This window comes from Stegastes partitus, unplaced genomic scaffold (genome assembly GCF_000690725.1).
Source record: "Stegastes partitus isolate 25-593 unplaced genomic scaffold, Stegastes_partitus-1.0.2 Scaffold1037, whole genome shotgun sequence".
Classification (NCBI taxonomy): Eukaryota; Metazoa; Chordata; class Actinopteri; family Pomacentridae; genus Stegastes; species Stegastes partitus.
In genome coordinates, this window is record NW_007578768.1 from 168,702 (window position 1) to 189,776 (window position 21,075).

At 45.3% G+C, this 21,075-nt stretch overlaps 1 protein-coding gene across 2 annotated transcripts; it reads left to right on the forward strand.

Moving 5' to 3' along the window:
- The first annotated feature begins 1,272 nt into the window (after positions 1–1,272).
- Positions 1,273–19,541, forward strand: LOC103367318 (lipid phosphate phosphohydrolase 2-like). Of its 2 annotated transcripts, XR_520720.1 has the most exons (6): positions 1,273–2,154; positions 2,355–2,617; positions 3,647–3,704; positions 4,709–4,885; positions 6,353–6,751; positions 19,531–19,541. XR_520720.1 is itself a non-coding variant. In XM_008295311.1 (5 exons), exons 1-5 carry the CDS (start codon positions 2,023–2,025, stop codon positions 6,509–6,511), a joined length of 789 nt encoding a protein of 262 aa, XP_008293533.1. In that variant the 5' UTR covers positions 1,273–2,022; the 3' UTR covers positions 6,512–9,236. The 2 variants fall into 2 exon arrangements, 1 of the variants encoding a protein (XP_008293533.1); XM_008295311.1 differs by lacking the exon at positions 19,531–19,541 and having other exon boundaries at positions 6,353–9,236.
- Positions 19,542–21,075: the final 1,534 nt, after the last annotated feature.

Sequence of the window (21,075 nt, forward strand, 5' to 3'; positions counted from 1 at the left end):
AGGGCGGAGGACATTCCTCACCGGGGCTGCACCTCACCAGGACTTTCTGCACTCTGTCTGTTAATAATTCACTCCGATTGCTGCAGACATGACGATGAACACGCTTCTCCTCTGACAGACAATCCTTCAGGAGTAGAATTTACACCAACGTGTGACGGAGAAATGCGTTTGTGCAGCTAAAGCCGTGAACATGTTGGGTTTTATTGGACTTTAATGTGTCCACTGAGTAACTGGATAATTTATCGTGATTTTACATCGCTTTAGTTCACGATCTCTCCACGTCAGCCTTGTAACCAAAGAGCCCAGGGCTGCAGGATCAGCTGAGGCTCGACGAGACCTTCCTCCCACATGATGCATCTGCCCGGAGTCGTACTTCACCGCGTCCAGAGCAGAGCTAAACACCGGCAGCAGGGCAGCAGACTCTCACTCGCTTCAGTTGTAGGAGGTTGAGATGGTAGGAAGCAGAAAAAAAGTTTTAAAAGAACTTCTCGAACCACTTCGGCAACACTTCCCACTGTTCTGCTGTCCACTCACGCTCTGGTTTTAACCTCTGACCCCCGAGTAGTTTGTGGGCATTCATTTACTCACTGTGGCTCATTTATGAGAGCACTATGAAACCCTGCAGCTCTGTGGAAACAGCACAGCCGTGGCTAGCAGCAGAGAGGACTCAAACATCTCTGTTGTGCAGCAGAAGAACATCAGAACGCTGTAAATTGAAACACCTTGCTCCGGTCTATTCAGTGTGAACACAGCCTGCAGTTCAGCCCAGTTCAACAGAACAATCCCAGAATTTTTGTGACGTGACTGTCGGTTACAGTTGAGTCGCTCTCGGCTTTACAGCTGCACAAAGGAACACAGAATTGTTTAGTTTTTACAAAATCTGATGAGAGCAAATGGTGTGTTTTTGGCATTAAAAAAAAAAGGGAACGATCACGACTTCAGGCTTAGATTTGGTTCCATTTTCCAGTAGAACAGAAACGTCCACGATGGACTTTACACTGAAAATCTGACGGTTCTGCTTGTTTTTGCGGTTTCTGTCTGATAAATAAACCCACCAGCAGCTCGTGGGGCTCACGGAGCTGAAGAGACGAAACTAAAGGCTTCTGCAGAACGAGATCCGTCTGCTGCAAACATCAGCTTCTAACAAACGTCCTGAAACTCAGAGTGTGTGTGTGTGTGTGTGTGTGTGTGTGTGTGTGTGTGTGTGTGTGTGTGTGTGTGTGTGTGTGTGTGTGTGTGTGTGTGTGTGTGTGTGGTTTAGGATTCATGCGTCTGAACACCTCAAGGACTGTTGGAGGCCTTCAGCAGCTGTATTTGGTCTGATCTCTGCCCACATCACTGGAAAGCCGTGTGTGTTGTGTCTGCAGCAGTGTGTGTGTGTGTGTGTGTGTGTGTGTGTGTGTGTGTGTAGTCCTGTAGGTGTGTGTGATGTTTGTTTCTGTGATTCCTCGGCGTGCGTCTCTGCACCGACGTTTAACCACTGAATGTTGTTTTTTTTCTCCTCGCGGGTCGTTTTCGTCGCTGTGATTTCAGAACTGGAGGTCCGGAGAGAGACGGAGAGCGAAAACTATTTATCTGTCCTTAGAGAAACATTTTCACTTCCCAGCTGAGGAAGTGATGTAACGTCTGAAAACCCCAAGAAAAATAGACAAATATGGAATTACACAGCATTTGTTTTCTTCTGTAGCGGAGTCTGTTGCGTTGGTCGATCTCCAACCTGCTCCGTTTGGTCATGAGCGACCAAACGCTGGACGTCAGGTCTTATAGCTGCTCATGTATGTACAGTTTGCTGCTGGTTTACAGATTCTCCTGTTTGTTAGATTACAAATAAAAACTAAAAGAATCACAGGTTTGTTTTTTAGAATAAACTAAGTGGTCTAAAACTGTCCAGTACGTGCTCATCCACATTATTTATAAATGATGATGTGATATTTCTACATTTGACCATAAAATGAGTAAACGGTGGAACTGATCCGACTCTTCCTGTTTGTTTGCCCTCCAGCGGCGCTGCCCTTCATCATCATGACCATCGTGTTCAAACCCTACCAGAGGGGCATTTACTGCGACGACGAGAGCATCAAGTACCCTCTGAGACCAGACACCATCACTCACGGCATGCTGGCCGCCGTCACCATCTCCTGCACCGTCATCATCGTACGTTCCTCACAGGACATCAGTCAGGCTTTTATTTCTTCTCACCTCCGTCTGCTCGTTATGGTTTACACGTCGTTGCTCATTCACAGCTTTCTGCTCTGTTTGCTCAGTTAATAAGTTCTCTTTAGGAACCGGGCAGCGTGTTGAGGTGTGACTCATTCTCTTGTAATGGAGCAAAAACGTGAATGTTTTTCCCTCAGATTTCCTCTGGAGAGGCTTATCTGGTCTACAGCAAGAGGATTTACTCCAACTCCGACTTCAACCAGTACGTCGCTGCTCTCTACAAGGTGGTCGGCACCTTCCTGTTCGGAGCAGCCGTCAGCCAGTCGCTCACCGACCTCGCCAAGTTCACCATCGGCCGCCCGAGACCCAACTTCATGTCCGTCTGCTCCCCGAAGGTGTGCACGGGCTACATGCAGGTGATCAACTGCACCGGCAGGCCTCAGGACGTCACCGAGTCCAGGTACGAGGAGGGAAGCTTCTGTTCGCAGCTTGTAGCATTTCTAAGGACAAGTACGAGTAAACTGTGACTCAGAAGGTCCAAAGAGCTTCAGTCCAGAACCAGCTGCAGAGACCAAACTCTTTATTGTTAAAAACGAATGTTTATTTCCTGTAATATATCAGAAATGTCATTTCACCGATAGCACCTGCAGCAATGCAGAGAAAAATGTAAATTTACATCCACATCAGAAACCTGTGATTTTATAAATGATCATTTGTTATTTTACAACATTTGACTGTAAAATTACTGTTTTAATCAAAATACCATTATGTCACTAATATTTTAAAGAAAAATAACTGTGTTATACATTTTAAATATTACAAGTATTTTTAAAACTCCTATTTTTCAGATTTCTCTCTGTTCTGTTCTTACTAAATGTCATTGTTAACGATCAAAAGAATTGATTATTTTACATGTTGACCTTTGCTGTATATCAGCTTTAACTCTCATTAGTTCACAGATACTCAACACACTGTGAAAAATAAATGTTCTTTAACTACAGTTTTTTAAATTACTGTTGTTTTACAGATTTTCCCTGTTTTGATCAAGTACAGACAATAACCAGTAAAGTCATATAAATACAGTGTTTTTAAAAATTAACCTTTAAAAATATCAAAACGATAAATAATCTACACATTAAAACAAAGTCTGTATTTTTCATAAATGGTAATATTTTATTTTACATTTAACTGTAAAATCACTTCTTTTTTTTAAACTATATTCCTTTACTGTCAGAAAATTGTAAGTATTTGAAAGAAAAAACGTGTTTATTAGGTTGGAAACAGTTCAGGAGAAACAACTTCTTCTTTTTGTGTTTTTTTAAATGAAGACGCTTCACCAGAGCTTTCTTTAGTTCTGATGCTGACCTGATGCTGATCACAGATTGTAGGACAGCGGAGGACTGAGGACAGAATGTGTGTCTGGGAAACACAGATTCTTACTTATTGTCTGTAGCAGTGATGTCTAACCGTCACCTGCCTCCTCCTCCAGGTTGTCCTTCTACTCGGGACACTCCTCCTTTGGGATGTACTGCATGCTCTTCCTGGCGGTAAGTTCGGCACACAGACGTCATGAGACTCTAAACTTAACACAGTGTGAACACGCGTGTCTATGTGCAGTCAGAATGCAGTAAACTCTCGGTGAGACTCGACCACAGAAGTCCCCCGATGAGCTCATCTGACACCACGCTTGTGCATTCGGATCAGCGCTCAAGGGCTAATTGTTGAGGAGGAGAAAAGGCCCACAGAGCCGGTTTGTGCCCGTGGACATAAAAGAACAAGGAGAGAGTTCAGAGGAAGGGTCTGGATAGTGAGAGGAATGATCTGGAGGCCTCCGCAGACTTTTTCCCAGCAGTGCTGAAGGCAGAGGGAGGCTGTGTTCTGTCTGCCGGGCCGCTCCACTTCATCACGCCGGGCCTCTGCTCTTTGTGCTGAAGCCAGGCAGCAGCGCAGGACAGCAAGTTCCAAGCAAAGCAGCGTTCTTTGTTCTTGGGGGTTTTTCTGTCCAAAGAAAAAGACAGAATAAGTCCAGCCAGTGTCCGTTCCTGTCAGTGGGTTTGGGTCGGTGCTGACTGTTTTCTCCAGACAAACAGAGCTGAGCCGTGACATCCAGTCTGAGCCGGACCAGTGTGTCCAGAGCGGCGGGCCGGACCGCGGTGCCAGTTTTTACACCTTCAACAGCAGCCGAGCAGAAGCTCAGCGAAGTCTGTGCTGCTGCCAGATTCATGGTTTTTTGGCATCTGCTGCTTTCCAGTAAAAAAAAAGAGTGAGTTCTAGTTCATAGTGGACATAAATTAAATTCATACTCGACAGCTTCTTACGGCTGAATCTGCTCTGAGGTGAAGCAGCTCCTGGTGTCACACGTCCAGTCATTCTCCAAACAAACCGGCTTTTTGGACCGAGGCAGAACAGCCCGACGGTGCAGAAGGATATCTCTGTACTACAGATAACAGACTGCTGCTGTGTCAGCTGGCTGCCTGCATGATGTAATGTTGCACCGCTTACATGAACCTAACCTCTGGTTTTCTTCTTCCATCTCCACTTCCCACCACAGCTCTACGTGCAGGCCAGACTGGCGGCTAAGTGGGCCAGACTCCTCCGGCCCACCATCCAGTTCTTCCTGGTGGCCTTCGCGGTCTACGTGGGTTACACCCGAGTCTCTGATTACAAGCACCACTGGAGCGACGTGCTGGTGGGGCTGCTGCAGGGCGCGCTGGTCGCCGTGCTCAATGTGAGTCTCCATGGCAACGCGTCTCACAGACACAAACACCGCGATCGGTTGATGATTCCCACCTCCACCGGACAGTCTGTCCTCCAACCAAGTGATGCTTCTGTGGTGTCGAGCGAATAGATGCTGATTTGACACGAGCAGCGTTTAGCTAGAAGAGGAAGCAAAGGGGATAGAGCAGACATGTAGGAAAATTAATAGAAAAAAACCCAAAATAAATATAATAAGTTCTGTTTTTATTGTACAGAATGTGTGTTTCTATGGATAAAAAGTTATTCTATATGTAGAATAAACACTGACTGCACAGATTCTAGTTTATATAGAACGAAGCATCTTGTTCATGACGTTACAGGTCCGTTCATCTGGTTCCCTCAACTTCAACATGAAGTTTTAATTCAACAAACGCAGAACTTTGAGTTTAAGCTGCACACAGTGTCGACTTTACTCAGCTACAGACTTTACTGTGTGAACACGGTCCATCAAAATAATGTGTGTAAGTTAATGTGTTTCAACCAGCATTCAGTTTGGTGATAGAAATGGGTTCTGTTGGGTCCAGACCAGGTCACCAGTAGTGATACTCGTTTAATTTTTAAAATCATATTTTAAATGTTCAGATGCACCGACTGGAAACGTGACAGTTTGTTGGGAAAGTAGAGCTCATATAGAACGCTGTCAGACTTTTATTTTTTTGACATTTTACGTTTTTGTGACGTTCCTCCGACGTCTGAAGTTTAACTCTTCCCGCTGTGGTTTCCACCTTCTTGGAAAAGCAAACATGGGCGGGACCGTCGCACATAACGCTGACATTTAATGGAAACTCTTCTTCCTTCAGAGCAGAGCGGCTGCTGATGACACCGTATTTCAGCCTTATTTAATTCTCAGGGTTCAGGTCTTTGTGGAGCAGCCGGCGTGAGGCGGAGGGGAGTGTGACGGCAGCTCAGCGTGGCCTGATGCAAACCCTCACGCTCACAGCTGGCCGCTTCTCAGGCAATAAGTCTGTCGGACTCACCTCATCCAGCTGGGCGCCTTTATTGTTTGGCCACTTCCCTGTTTTGATTGAACCACTGTCAGCACTGCCTCGTGGAAACTCTGTGCATGCATGTGTGTGTGAGTGTGTGTGTGAGTGTGTGTGAGCGAGTGCATGTGTGATTAATTGGGATCTGAGCCCACGCCTCTGGCCTTCGCAGCGCTATGTGCAATTAGAGCCCCTCCTGGGCATCGTGTTTTACGGCCTGCAGGGTTGAGCCTGCTCGCTGTGTGTTCCTCTCAGATGTGCCCGAGTTCCTGAGTGTTACTGTGTCGCTGAGCAGCTGGGCTCGGACCTCTCCAGACACATGTAATCACAGTTTCCAGGCCGGCCCGTACCTCCTCTGTGTCCGGCTACGTGTTTACACTCAGATCTGTGGAAAAAGGATCTGCTCAGTGACCAACAACCTGCTCTCCTTTCTTTCTCTCTCGTCTCCTGTGCAGGTGCGCCTGGTGTCGGATTTCTTTAAGAAGCGTCCTCCACGCTGCGTGAGGTCCGACGCGGCCGACAGCGAGGAGCCGGAGAGGAAGCCCAGCCTTCAGATCGCAGACTCGGAGCACAGCAACCATTACAACTACCACCACAGTCCCGGCACTGTGTGACGGGGGACTGACGCTCGGGGCACAAAGGCCTGCAGACACCACAAACCTGTGTGACAATCCAGCAGCTTCACCTCCCGACGGAGCAGCCGGCGCTGTTTAGTTAACCTGGGTCATCTGCGGTCCCGATCTGCAGGCTGCCCTCGAACTTTAGTGAGTTCAGCAATCGGCCTTTTGTATTTCTGTTTGAAAGGAGCAACAGCTCAGGCGGGGCTCTGGTCTGTAGCTTCAGTCCCTCCCTCTGTTCAACCACTCACCTGCCCCCCACCTGCTCCACTGGACTGACTGAGGGGGGCCCGGTGCCCTCACCCCCCTCAGAGACGCCATGATGACCTCCTGTCCTCCTGTAGGAGAGGAAGGAGAACGCTGTTTTATAAAGACATCGTTATTGATGTCAAAGTGTGTGTGGTTAAAGCTGCATTAAGCGACAGACTCCAAACCGGCTGCAGCAGAACCACGACCTGGTTCTGCCTTCCAGAACCAACAAGCTGGACGTCCCGACGTTAGAAGTTCTCTGCAACCATCTGACATTCAGTCTCCTTAATTCAACATCTAGTGAGAAAAAAGCCTTCTGCCTGAGTTTAGTTTAGTTTTTTTTTACATAAATGAGATGTGAAGGTGGTTCAGTTTCAGCCATGTGGATGAAAACAGCCACACAGTGACGTCTGGGGTCAACAGGACAACTTCAGTTTGGGGAATTAGCGTTTTCTCTTCAATCAAATGTATTTTTAATTAGCAGTCTGAGAGTCTTTGGGCGTGTTAACGTAGAGGAGGAGGCGTGAAATCCTGAACTGAAAGTGAAAATAATGAAGTTATGGAGCCGGTTTCATCCAGTTACCTCGACGGAAATTTAGCTTTAATTCAACTGATGCTAAAATTTGACCTTAAACTATGAACAACATTAAGTTGATTCAGTTTCCTTCATTATGATGTGAACACACGCAGTCAGAACAATGTGTGCAGCTCACAGGATGAATTAGACGTTTTCTCTTAACCTGGCAGCCATGCATTTAATTAAGGGATGCAAATCGCTCTGTTGAGTTTCCTTTCCGGGTGCAGAACAGCCTACAGCTGCATGCTAGTCCACAGTAGCAGCTGGTCATATGTTGTTAGTCACATATCGCTTAATGGAGCTTTAACGTTTTTAATGTGTGTGTTTTTTTATGATTTCTTCGCTGTAGTTTACCGACTGGTCAGCAGTGATTACAGAAGCGGTGAGGATGTTTGTGGAGGCTGGTGAAGTGATTGGTTTCATTCTAGAGCACCTTAAGACTGGAAGCCTCACGAGCTGGAAGTCAGCCGCCGATCAGCTGACAAACCAGAACGCTGAGTCACGTCTTTCCACACCAACAGGTCTACTGACAGCCTGCTTTAAAGCGACGCTACAGGTCTGGTGATCCCGGTGACTCACTGCTTTGAATAACTCTGATACCAGCTGCTTCCTATAAGCGACTGTCACTGATTCCGGGCAGCGCCAACTTTCAGCCTTTGTGTCCAAACTGGCTCAACAACAGCAACGCTTTTAACATAAATGTAATGATGGAGGTGATGTATGTTCAGCCTGTGTGAAGAGGACTGCAGAGGCAGAAACCATGGATCCAAACAGCTTCAGAGTTCTGCTGGACCCGGTGTGTCATACCACTACGATAAGGCCAATCCTATTACCTTCACTTTTATTGTAATGTTTTATTTCACAGATAATAATCAAAGAAGGAAGAGACAACCATTTTGAAAATGGTGTTTAATTTATTTTAAATACAAAAAAAAGCCCTGTTATTGACGTGTACGAGGCTGCAAAGCTCTGTTAAGGTGTTTTTTGTGCAATCAGCCCTGCTTGCCACTATGAGCCACAGATACTGTATCTCCTGATGCTATGAGACGTGTTTCGTGAAGGATGTGTGTACATAGATATATAAATGTTTTTATTTCACGTGTAGGTAAGGTTTAGCTTCACCTGGACGGCGTGCTCTGGCCCGTGCCACACAGCCGGGTCCGGTTCCAGGTTGTGACCATCAGCCAGACGCCTCAGCAGGCTTTTTAAAGGCTGTTGTAATGATAGAGAGTTACACACACCGGCTGGCAGCACGGCTTCAAAGACTGATCCGTGTTCCTTCCCGTGTTGATAGATGGGTTAATGTGTGCAGCGTGTTCTCCTGTACAGGTCATGTAGAGCAAGCAGAGCCCTGCAGGACCGACAGTACATCAGACGGACCACAAACTCGATAACGAAGGGGTTAGGAGGAAACCGGGGGGACGGACGAGGGAATCTCACCTGGTAGTGATTGTGAGGCTCCAGAGCTGAGCCGGGACTAAAGGCGGCGGCGCACTTAACGGGGCGGAGTGTGGGCTATCCCACGGCGAGCTGAGCTCCTGAGGGACCTCCACACATTTGAAACACACGTTTACAACCAGAACCAGCTGGTTGCAGTGAAGCTCCTCCCCGACCCGCTGCAGTCGGACCAACGGCACAAATGAGGAAACAGAAATGTTCATGATTCCTCCCTCTGAACCCGTCTTTGGAAATCCAAGGTTCTCAGCTGTTGTTGTGGCTCCACGTGTTGTTTTAAAGCTTTTATCGGGTCAGAGCCTTCCAACGGCTGCTTTCTGTGTTTTTAATGCGTCACCTTGTGGCTGTGGTTCATGTCCAGTGTGTGTGTGTGCTTTGTTCAGCCTATAGATTCTGTCTATAGCTTCAACCAGAGGATTTTAAATAAAGATGTAATCCACATTCACGTGTTGGGTTCTGTTCAGATCCGTGTAACATGACGATAGAATCCCACCGGGCTCTGTAGGCTGCTGATGATGAGATCTGAGACACATTTTGTCTGTTGAACCAACAGAAGACTTATGAGCCTGTTTTAGTCCCACAGCAGGGAAACTGCACGTCGTGGAAAATAGTAAAAGTTAAATGTGCATGCTGTAGGTTCTGTTGTAGAGATTCAAGATAAACTTAACAACATTTCTCCAGGTTGTTCTATATGTAGAAAACACTCTTATTGCACAGATTGTTCTGTGAGTAGAAAACACCGGGCTTTGTGTGAAGCTGATAATAAGATCTGAATCTGTGTGTTTGGTCCACAGCACTGCAAAAACAGAACGTTGACCCGTTTGGGCTGCAGAGAAAACATTTTAATGAAACTATCGCAGCATCAAGTGATCAGAAATGTTCTTGGCCGGCACGTTGTGATCATGATTCAGAAGCACTTCTTCACTGAAATGATGCAAACTAAAGAAAAATGTAAAAGCTCAGCACACTTCTGTAAGCAGGTGTAGATGGTACCGCTGGTTCCGTCAAACTAATCCTCCAGGATGAAGTCTGAAACCTGTCAACAGGTCAGTCGGTCCAAAATGCAGACGTGCTGTTTGTTCTCCTGAGAGCATTTAGAAATCACATTTAAACATATTTTAGAAACCAGAACTCGTTTCTGTGTCGTTGCTCCTTTATGTGGGTGAAGTGGAACCAAAGCAGCATGCAGTTAGAATCTATTTATAACGAGAGGAAGACAAAACGTTTCTTGGAAAACCGGAGTTAGAGAGCAGCTAAACCCTGGTTAGATGCTGCTTCAAGCTTCAGCAGGTCGCAGCATTTAAAAACAGATTTATCTGATTATCTGATTAGAATCAAAGACGGTGGAAACTGGAGCAGAAGTGTGAATATTATGATCTTCTGCAGATTGTTCAGCAACAACCAGAATTATTTTAAACTATCACAAAGATTTTTGCTCCAAAAGTTCCAGAACTGAGCTTCTGTGCTGCTGCATTTGTATGTGGTTGCCTGAAAATAAAGAACATTTTACATCTGCATACGATGTGTGGAAGAAGAAGAAAGGAACCGATGTTTTCTTGGACACTCGTGTTGGAACATTGATGAGCAAAATGCTTCAAGTTGGACTTTCAACAGAGTTCTGCAGAATTTAGAATCAGATCTGAATTAAACAGGGAGGTAAGTGTGGAGCAGAAAAATGAATAACAAGATCTTTTATAAAGTAATACTAATAGTTAACACTGAAAACATAACTAGTGAGTTTGGGTTGTACACACGAGAAAAGCTGTTCTGGTTCTGTTTTGTCAGTGTGATGGGTTTTATGGTATCAGTCAAACATCATTCATTTACATGACTGCAGAGGTTTGCTTTGATATTTAAACTCAGTGAAGAACAAAGTGAGAGAAAGGTCAGAGGGTCCCACAGTGAGCTGCACAGACTCCCATGATGCTGAGAGCTTGTGGTCATCGTACCTCTGGAGACGCGTCTTTAATCTCCTGATTGATGAAACCATCTTCGTGCATTTCTTCATATTTTTTTGCCCCACTGATATTAAAACGGAGAGCTGAGGACTGGGGAAGGGTTAATCCAGGCTCCCCTGCTGCCCCGCTGCCGTCCGGGCCGGAGAACGGAACACAGGCCCAAAATAAACCCGTGTATTTATAACGAAATAAACACTGGACCCGTGGGGACGTTTGCGGGAGTTTGGTTGGCGGCGGTTCTGAAACCACCGTCATCCCTCATTTAAAACAATATTACTCACTTTGTTGTTGTGAAAGTGGACTCGGGCTATTTTTTACTGCGATGTCAAAACAAGCGGGATGGAAAACATGACGGCGTTCTATTTACACCCGCGTGCAGCCGCTCAGCTCCGTCGGGGGGATTTACTGGAGATGAATTCTGTGTCATTAATTCCTCCAGAGATGCACAATACGGCCTCGCTGAACGTTTCCTCCTCCAGGTCTGACGGGAAAAGTTCCTTGTTGCATCATGAGGTGGCGTCTCCATGGTAACCAGAGACCCCACCTACCTGAACAGAACAATGTGACGCTGACACCTGATCAGCTGAAGGTTAACGAGGCAGATTGGACACATGCTCCTCCTGTGGTTTTAGATTGTCTTATAGCCAAACTGTTAGTGTGCTCTGGAGTCTGAACGTTGGAATAATTACCAATAACGATGATGAAATCTGATCCAGTCCAGGTAATGAACATCCTGCACTTCAATTAAGTACAACATAAACTTTAAAAAGTAAAATAAGTCATAAGGCAGAAGAATGATGCTGCCACGCTGCATCTATTTATCACGTTTGTGCTGTTTTGCTCTCATTAGTTTCTGTTTACATGAGAACTCTGGCTGCAGTTCAGCTGAATGCTTCCAGAACCTCTGTCACATGACAGCTGGTCCCAGCTCGGTCCCTCACGCCGTCTCACCTGTGCTACCAGTGCAGAGGTTTATTATTCAGTGGTTTTTATTTGTGCAGAATCTGGTGCAGGTGGATCAGTGGTTAGCACCGTGGCCTCACAGCTAGAAGGTCGCCGGTTGGCGTCCCGGTGAGGACACCCGGGATCTTCCTGCGTGGAGTCTCCATGTTCTCCCCGTGCAGCGTGGGTTCTCTCCGGGTTCTCCGGCTTCCTCCCACAGTCCAGAAACATGCTGAGGTTAATTGGTGATTGTAAATTGTCCGTAGGTGTGAATGTGAGTGTGCTTGGTTGTCTGTCTCTAAGTGTAGCCCTGTGATAGACTGGTTACCTGTCCAGGTGAACCTGCCTCCACCCTGAGTCAGCTGGGATAGGCTCCAGACCCCCATGACCCTGGTGAGGATTAAGGTGTAGAGATGATGGATGGATGGTTCCAACCTACAGACAGCAGCAGCAGCAGCAGAACCATTCCTTAGAAACCGTGAATGGTTCTGTCCACGCGGCTGGAATTCTGTGAATGACGACGGCCCGGTGGGAAGTGGCTCTCGAGATGAGCGGTTTCGGGAAAACCTCAGCGCTGGAAGCAGCAAAGCGTGACAGGAGAGGCAGCCAGCGCTCTGATGCTGCGGTGGACGGAACTGGACCGGCTTATATACTCGAGTGTTCAGCCCACTCTGGTCTGGTCCTGGAGCGAGGCCATGTGGGCTCACGGTGGAATTCAGGACCAGAAACAGCAGAACAGGACGAATGTAGGACAGAGGTGCTGCTGGGAAACCAGAACCACCAACATGTCTGCTGTGAAAAACGCACTAGGGCCTGAACCAGTCAATGTGGGTCATTCTCAGTCCGGTTGAACCTTTTCTGTCCGGTTCAGCTTCACTGATGCGACATAAACCACCGTTCATTGTGTTCTGATTTAATTTATTAGTTTATTTAGGCTTTAATAAACTTTATTGATCCACAAGGGAAATAGTTTTTATCACAGTAGCACAAAATAAATAAATAAAAATTTAAGGATTTACAAAAAATTAAATAAAATAAGAAGTAAAAAAGCAAACAGGAAAAAAAAAAAAATACAATACAAAGATTTCCATAAGTACAGTTTGTTGTTGTTTTATTATATTTTTGTTTGTGTGTTTTTTGCCATGCAAAGAAAGATAATAAAATAAACAATAATAATAAAATATAGTGAAATAAAATTAAATAGAATAAAAATAAAAATTAAATCCTGCTGTAACACTTGATTTATCTTCAGTCATAAAACAAAAAGTATGAACAGTATAATATGAACTAAACCAACGATCTGTGGACGAGACAGTCGGTGAATAAAACAAATGAAAACACTGATAGCTAGAAGCCAATCAGCCATACTTCTAAAAGCACAAAGCAAATTAGACATTTTTGAACTTATATGAGCAGTTTTCCATAATTTAACCCTGAGAATAGTCACTCGTCTCCTTATAATCCCTGTTTTTTACCTTCACATCACATCAGCAGCTGCTGTGTTCAGTCTTTCTGAGTGTTTGCTGATGTTCACAGAGAACGGACGGAGAGCCGGAGAGGACAATCGAAGGGAATTAAATAAAACAGAAACATGATTAGAGGCGAATAAACAGCACACCTGGAGGCTCTGGTTGTTCCACCTGCGTTACGTTTACCTGTTTTGTTGGCGTCCACTGAGCTGGAACCGTTTACGTCGTGTTTTCAGCACCTGGACGAGGAAACTGGATCCGAGGAAGTCGCTCAGCGCTCAGAGTCTCACGTCCAGGTCGGTGCCGGAGGTCAGAGCTGAGGCAGGAGGACCTGCTGCTGGGTTTCTGGTGGACACAACATACACTGTAAATGTATAGAGATGTTGTTTTTAAAAAGTCTGGCCAGAAAAAATATGTGAATTAACAGCAAAATACTGAAACATTCAAGAAGTGAAAAACTGTGAAAATAAGTGAAAATAACACCAAACACCTCTGAAAACGTTTCCTGTTAGCTGATGGAAACAGTAAAATATCAAATCACTACTTCAATACAAAGTTTTAGCCTTTTGGGTTTTATTTTATTTTTATTTTTGCAATCAACATGTACATGTATATATATACATATATATATATATATACACACACACATATACACACTATTTGTAAAAATACAGGAAAAAATACACTTTTAGGTAAATCACTGTTGTTGTTTTTCCGTGATTTTACTGGTTATTATCTGTATTTTAACATGACAGCAGTACGTGTCCATTTTTTTGTGTATTTTTGTATTTTCATTCACCGAGCTCCGTGTTCCTGCTTCATCTGATGAACTGAGTGAAAGAGAGAACTGTTTGGACTGCTCTGCTCAGAGTGTATTGTGACGTTTCAAACAGAAGGATCGGTTCTGTCCGGTGCACCGGTGTCGTGTGTTTCAGAACATTGTGACGCCGGACGCTTTGTGAGCAGCATCGATTCTGAGGTGTTGCAGAGCAGCTTGGGTTACTTTCTCATGCTGGAAGCCAGCGCAGACATTTTTAGCTTGGCGCTGTATTCTAGCAATTAAAATGCCTCCAGAAATGAGCAGCTAGTCTCTGTTGTTTTTCTCTTCCTATTATAGACGGCAGCGAGTCGTCCCGCTGCACAGCCACAGTGTTGCTTCTGCAGGGAGGAACATTAATTAACCTCCTCTGCAAACATGCACACTCCCACGTAGCCATACTGTTAATGCAGCTTCATCAGCCGCCGTCACGGCCTCGTATCATTTCAAATAACAATATGAATGTTATTTCATAATTAAGCCCAGAAGACTTCATGTGAGGAGGAGTCTGCTCTGACCCTGGTGTGTTCAGGGACTCACCAGAAGATCAGAGAGTGGATCTGAGCTGTGGATCTATAACATCGACCCTAAACACCTTCATTCATGTAGATGTGCCCTAATTAATAGAAACAGGAGCGGGAGTTATTTATAGAGCATCAGTGTTATAATAATAAATAAAATAATAAGATTAGTAGTTTTTACTCGTTAGTTAACCTCAGACAGTTAAACAGTGTTGCTGCTGTGATTTACCTTCACAGCTGATTACTGTCTAACTGATGACAGCACTCAGAGTCCAGTGTTTTACTGTTAATTACTGTTAACGACGCCTTCCAGTGAAATACTGGATTTATACTGTTTCACCAGCATAGTCGACATTTACTGTAAGTGTAGTTCTGTGTCTCATTTGTGTTATTTGTCATGTCTTTATCATGTTGTGTCTCATTTGTGTCATTTTCTGTGTATTTTCTGTCATTTTGTTCCTGATTTGTGCCGTATTGTGTCTGTTTTTTTGCTGTTTTGTGTCTCATTTGTGTTGTTTGTGTTTCTTTTTTCTCATTTCGTGTCTTGTTCTTGTCCTGTTGTGTCTCATTTTTTCTCTTGTGTCTCATTTGTGGGATTTTGTGTCAGGATTTTGCTGTTTTGTGTCTCATTTATGTACTTTTTTTGTCGTGTTTGCGGCATTTTTTTCATGTTTTTGTGTCAAACCTTCTTTGTGTAGTTCAGGCCTCGGCTGTCTCATCCTGTTCTGTGTTTCTGGATCCAAAAAAGCTTTTAGACTTTGACAGAGATTTTGTTTTAAGAGAGTTTTTAACCGTAATTCACTGAATTCAACAAACACTGCCTCTATGATCTAACTGTACTTTCACAGTACTTTTATCACGGCGTGGTTCTGGTTCTGGACGTCTCTCCATCTTCTGTCTCTTCATGTAGACTGAACCCATGAGGGTGAGATCAGGACTCTGTGAAGGTCAGACCATCTGTTGCAGGACTCCTCGCCCTATTTGTTGCTGAACATGTTCCTCTGTGACTCCGGCTTCATGATTTGTGCCGCTCACATGCAGCAGAATGAACTTTGGGACCAACCGGACGCCTCCCTGTTGGTTTCGTGTGATGGATAACAGCAAACCCAGAACGTTCTCCCTCCACGCTGCTGACGTTCATCATCCCTCAGAAGGCCCAGACCATTTTTCATACTTTGCTGCTGTCACACGCTGTTTACATTCACCTGGACCGGAGGGTTTGTTCATACTGGACAACATCCTATTTTCCTTTTTATTATTTTAATTTCATGTGTTTCCAGTCCATTAACCTGCAGCTGCTTGCCTTTGGAACAAACCAGCATAATTACTCAAACTGAATGTAGTTTTTTTTAATGACTTTTATGATTTGCGTGCAGGTCTGATTCTGGTTGGTTCATGGTGCTCACATGGTGTCGCCGGGCTTCTCCAACGTGACCGACTGCAGCTGTGATTGATTAGCAGAGATTGGCTGGTGGCAACTACAGCGGCACCGGGTTCAGGTTAGAAGAGAAACGTGAGAAGGTGACGGTGATGAAGGTGATGGTGATGAAGGTGATGGTGATGAAGGTGACGGTGATGAAGGTGATGGTGATGAAGGTGATGGTGATGAAGGTGACGGTGACGACAACAACAACAGCTGTAAAGAGGATTCTGACGTCAGAGCTGAAGGCAGGTAGGTTTCGTTTGTTACCTAAAAAGCCAACTAATCAAACGGCTGCTCCTTGATAACATGTGAACTGTGTTGAGATCTCGTAGGTTGTTGGAGCGGCCCAGAAGCTCAGAACAAACAAATGTCCACCTCTGGCTAGCTACAGCTTCTCTGTACATTTATGAGAACAAAATAAATATCAACCATGACTCAGCAGGTCTCCTGGTTCACTTTAACTCTCTTTGCCATGAGTCAAGACTGCATGCTTCGTTGTGTCGGTCACGCTTTGCATTTACGTTGCTAAAGTTGTGCTAACCTAGCTTGAGCTACTCCCTGTCTGTTTCTGTTAGCAATAGCATCGCTGTAGTTATGCTAACCTAGCATAGCGTTAGCTAGCAGCTTAACCTGTTCAGCCTTGAGCTATTTTTTAGGCCTTTGATTTTAAATGACATCCCATAATAACCAGAGTTTATCTGCAACCACAACGGCTGTTTGAATCATTCTGGTGTCATAATCAAAGGAACACTTGTGAGATGTGTTCAGGTGTGTAAATATCAGTCTATATGTTCCTGGTTAGGATTAAATGAAGACGGCACACAGCACAGAGGAAACATGTTCAGGATGTTTATCTCTTTGTACTGATCCAGCTGCAGCTCTGAACCTCTCCCAGATCACAGACAACATGTGAACATTGTGACTCTGATCAAGTGAAGCAGAACAACATCAGAGAGTTTTTAGTCCAGACGGTTCAGGCGAGCTCTCATTCTGGCTCACTGGTGACCATCTGAATGTTCTCATGTACAAACTATATACTCCACTAGTAGATCACTGATGGGGTCCAATACATCCACACACAGCAGCTCTTTAGTTTCCTGAACATCCAACCAGACCGCTGTCTGTGTTCCGCGTCCTGATGCTGCTCAGACTGCTGTGGAGCTCCTGTGGTGACGTAAGGCTGTATCTCCGTCATGATTGGTCGGTGTCAGTGATTGACACCGCCTTCGAATCGTTACAGCCAATAGGATACAGCGACAGCCACCAACATGAGACTGACAGTACTGTTAGCCAATCAGAACCAGCAGGACGCCATCTTGAAGAAGAGCTGCTTGCTGAGTGCTTGCGGAGTGTTCCCTCCTTAGCTCCCTGAGGCTAACGGAGCCTCCAGAAGACGCCCGGAAGGATTTCAGTGTAACACAGGAAGTAGTACTAACTGGTTCCGGTGTGGATTTACCGATTAAATAAACTTTTCGCTGCTAAACAGCTACGGTAAGTAAGAGACACGTTAGCTCCGGTGTGATGAAGCGGTTTGGGTTTGTGCTGTTCTTTGGGTTGTTTCTCGCTGATGCTTTGATCTCAGAGGTGTGTTCGGGGCGTGTAGACATGGCTGATTCTGGTTCTGGTGGTCCCGGTTCTGCTGTTTAATGTGATGTGCAGCATCACTGTGTTCTGTCATGATGAGTGCTTTGTCAGTGTAGAAAATATCTGAGAGTCTAGATCGACATCAGCTGGTTATTAATGATATCACTGTTAGCTCAGATGCTAACGCTATGTTCTGGTTCTCCATGAAGCTAACGGTGTAGATAGATGAGCTGCTGGAGGAGGTCTGAGCTCTCAGAGAGCGTCTCTAGTACTTATATTTATTGTCAAAGTATTTGATATATCAGGCTGAAGTGTGTCAGATATTTATATAAACATGAATATTTGAAGTTGTGAAATTCGCAGCAGTGGTGGAGCAGAAACTGTTCTTATCATTAACAAATGGAGACGCAGTGACTCATAATAAACCTCCAGGAGCTCGTTGTTTGTCAGAGGCCCAGTCTGTAACCATCAGATACCTGTTAGACTCCAAGCTTTAACTCATCTCCAGTCAGTATTCTTTCTGTTAGGGTGTGAAGTACATGAAGCTGTGATCCGTCTGTGGGTGGTAGCAGCTCCCTGGTTGGACCTGTCTGCAGACACCACCATCAGCCCTGGTCACCTTTAGCTAGCGCTGCTAGCATAGCAGATGCAGGACATGATGGTGAGATCACATCTTCATGCTGATGCTGAGAGGTCCAAAGGCAGCAGCAGAGAGTTGTGTGATGGATGAGATGTTTCCTGTGATCTGCTCACCTTTTGTCCCGTCAGAGCTCTTGACAGAAGGTGTACAAGAGAAGTGAGTAATTTAAAGAAACCATGTGATGATGAGGTCGGGCTTTATGGGATTTATTATTTATACTGGATTATAATTAGCTTTTTGCTATAATGCACCAATCTGGAACATCTCATAATGTAAGAAGGTGAAACTTAATCATCTGAAGAGCAGACATTCAGGCCAAAGTCTGACTGTTTTATGCACTCTTGGACTAAATTAGGGAGCTTGACTTCAGCTGCAATCTGACAGTTGTGGGAGACTTTTCATTGGAAAGCTGAAACCTTGCAAATTGACTTTCTAGAGATGAGCCTCCTTCTCGCTCAGGAAGTCCTGCACAGCTCAGAGTCTGTCGCTCTCACTGGCAGTGACCTCCTGGAAAGAAAGAGAGAGGCAGTGAGGAGAAGGCTTGTGAGGCCGGAGGAGCGTTTTGGCGGCTGTGGAGGCGGCCATAAACAGTCTGAGGAGGCATCTGAGGCGCTCTCGCATCCAGCTTCCAGTCTCCAGCCTCTTGGCATTTGCATGTTGTCTTGGACAGTAGTTCTGTGCTCGGGGGCCCGGCTGCAGGGGCCTCGCTGGATAATGGCACATTTCTTCCAGGCAGAGAGCGAGTGAGAGCGAGTGTGAGCAGAAGCAGCTTCTCTGGCTGCTCGCCATCCTCACCAGCAGCAGCACCAGTGACCCTGACGAGGAGTTATATATTTAAAAATGTGCACTCGCACACAGCAGCAGCTTCACGCCGTTCCCTCCCCTCGACTCGCCAAGTCATGCGTGACTTTATGGATTTATGGCGGAGGGGAAACGTGTCCCGCTGTGGAATGGTAGCGACACGGAGGAGAGGTAAACAGACCCGGGCCGCGCCGCTCGGAGGCCTCGTGTCACTGGGCCTCTGTTGGAAACAGCCCGAGGTTCTGTTCCAGGCGGGAATGATGTCACTGCAAAGGGAAGTCGAGGCCACGTGGATGAATTCGGGTTCTTTTCTATTAAGAACGATAATCAGGAAAGGCTTTGTTCCTGCGTCGCGTGTTTACGCGGGACTAACGCACGCTGACATGCTGTAAAAGCCTCACGCCTGGACTCCTGCAGAGACCACCCATCTCCAGCCAGAGCATGACATGGGCCTACTTCATAGAGCTGCTGTGTTTGAGTTTCCAGATTTAGGGAGTTCTGTATTATCTTATGAGGCCTGAAAGCAGACAGAGGCTGAACATGATGCCATCGTGTGGATTTAACTCCTGGACAGGCTCAGAACACACAGTTCAAACCGTCTCAGTCAGCGTTAGCGCCGTGCAGAGATGCTGAATCACAAACACACCAACGTATTTCTAACATGGAACTTGAGCAGCATTTCTGTGGAACCCAAACTAAAGGGTTTGACCAGTTAGTAAATCAGCAGCACTGAGCACACAGGCCTCAGTGGGTGAGAGCGGGTTGTAAGTCACTCAGGAGTCGTCATTTAACACTCGGTTTACATTTTTGCTCCAGCTGTGGTCTGTCGTGGAGGTTAGTCATATTTCAGTGAATAATAAAATCTGAAGCTTTGCAGGAAACTCTTTCAGGCTTCTGGAGTTTCTTCCTTTATGTGCTGGACTATGTTCAACATCACAGTATCTATTAAAATCTGCACAACAAGGACCCCCCAGTAGCTCACCTGGTTGCCCAGGTGACCCATTTACAGAGGCTCAACGTTCCCAGCATGCTCTGCTGCATGTCCGTCCCCACTGTTCCTCAACTAACTTCTGGAATAAAGGAAATAAAAAGCCCCAAAAATGTTTAAAATCTGCCTGACAAGAAGCATGAAGAAGAAGCTTCATCCAGCAGATCTTATTCTTGGAATAAATCACATCACACGAGAAACTCCTTCTAAAAAAACATCTTTATCGACTGTCTCTAAGTGTAGCCCTGTGATAGACTGGTTACCTGTCCAGGTGAACCTGCCTTCACCCTGAGTCAGCTGGAATAGGCTCCGCCCCCCATGACCCTGGTGAGGATTAAGAGGTGTAGAGATGATGGATCTATTTTTAATTGTCCAATTAAAAAAAAAAAAATAAATAACATTTTTTTTTAACCCTTTATTCATTTAATTATTTGTGTATTTATTGTATTTATTTGCTACTAAAAATCCAATTTTGAGCCTTGTGTTTATGGTTGAAGCCTCTGTTTTCTTTTCTTTTCTTTTATATTATTTATTCTACTTGTTCTTTCCTCCTTACTTGCATTGTAGCTGCTGTTGTGTTGGTTCATTTTATAAATCTTTTTCCATGTTTAACTCTCTGTTTTCTCTCCTTCTGTTCGGTCTGTTGCTCAGTCATCTTTATTTGCTCTGTCTTTGTGAACTCTGTTTTTAAAAGATGCTGTATAAATAAAGTTATTATTTCTTCTGTAGACAGTCAGGAGATGCTCTTTGGTCTTCACCTCAGTAGGTTTTAAACCGTCTCCTCTCTTCTTGCTGTTGTTGCTGCAGCAGAGACAGAAGGACCACAAGGGGAAACGGGAGGCCTGGGTCTGCTCAACAGCCAGCTCGGCTCCCCTGGAAAATACAAGCCGTCTTCTGGTGCCAGAAATCTGCAGAGCGAGAAGGAACAGTGAGCGAGAGAAGGGGAAAATGTTAGTGTGGATGCCGCCGGCCAAGACGGAGAAGGAGAGGATGGGTCATGTTCCTAAAACTCCAGCAATCCTCTGAAGAGAGCGGGAAAGCGCTGGCAGGATGCAGCTGGAACCGAAAGAAAGAAACTCGCATTTACCTCAATAATAAGAAGGTAAAGTAGCAAAAGAAAGGCTGAGGAAAAACCTT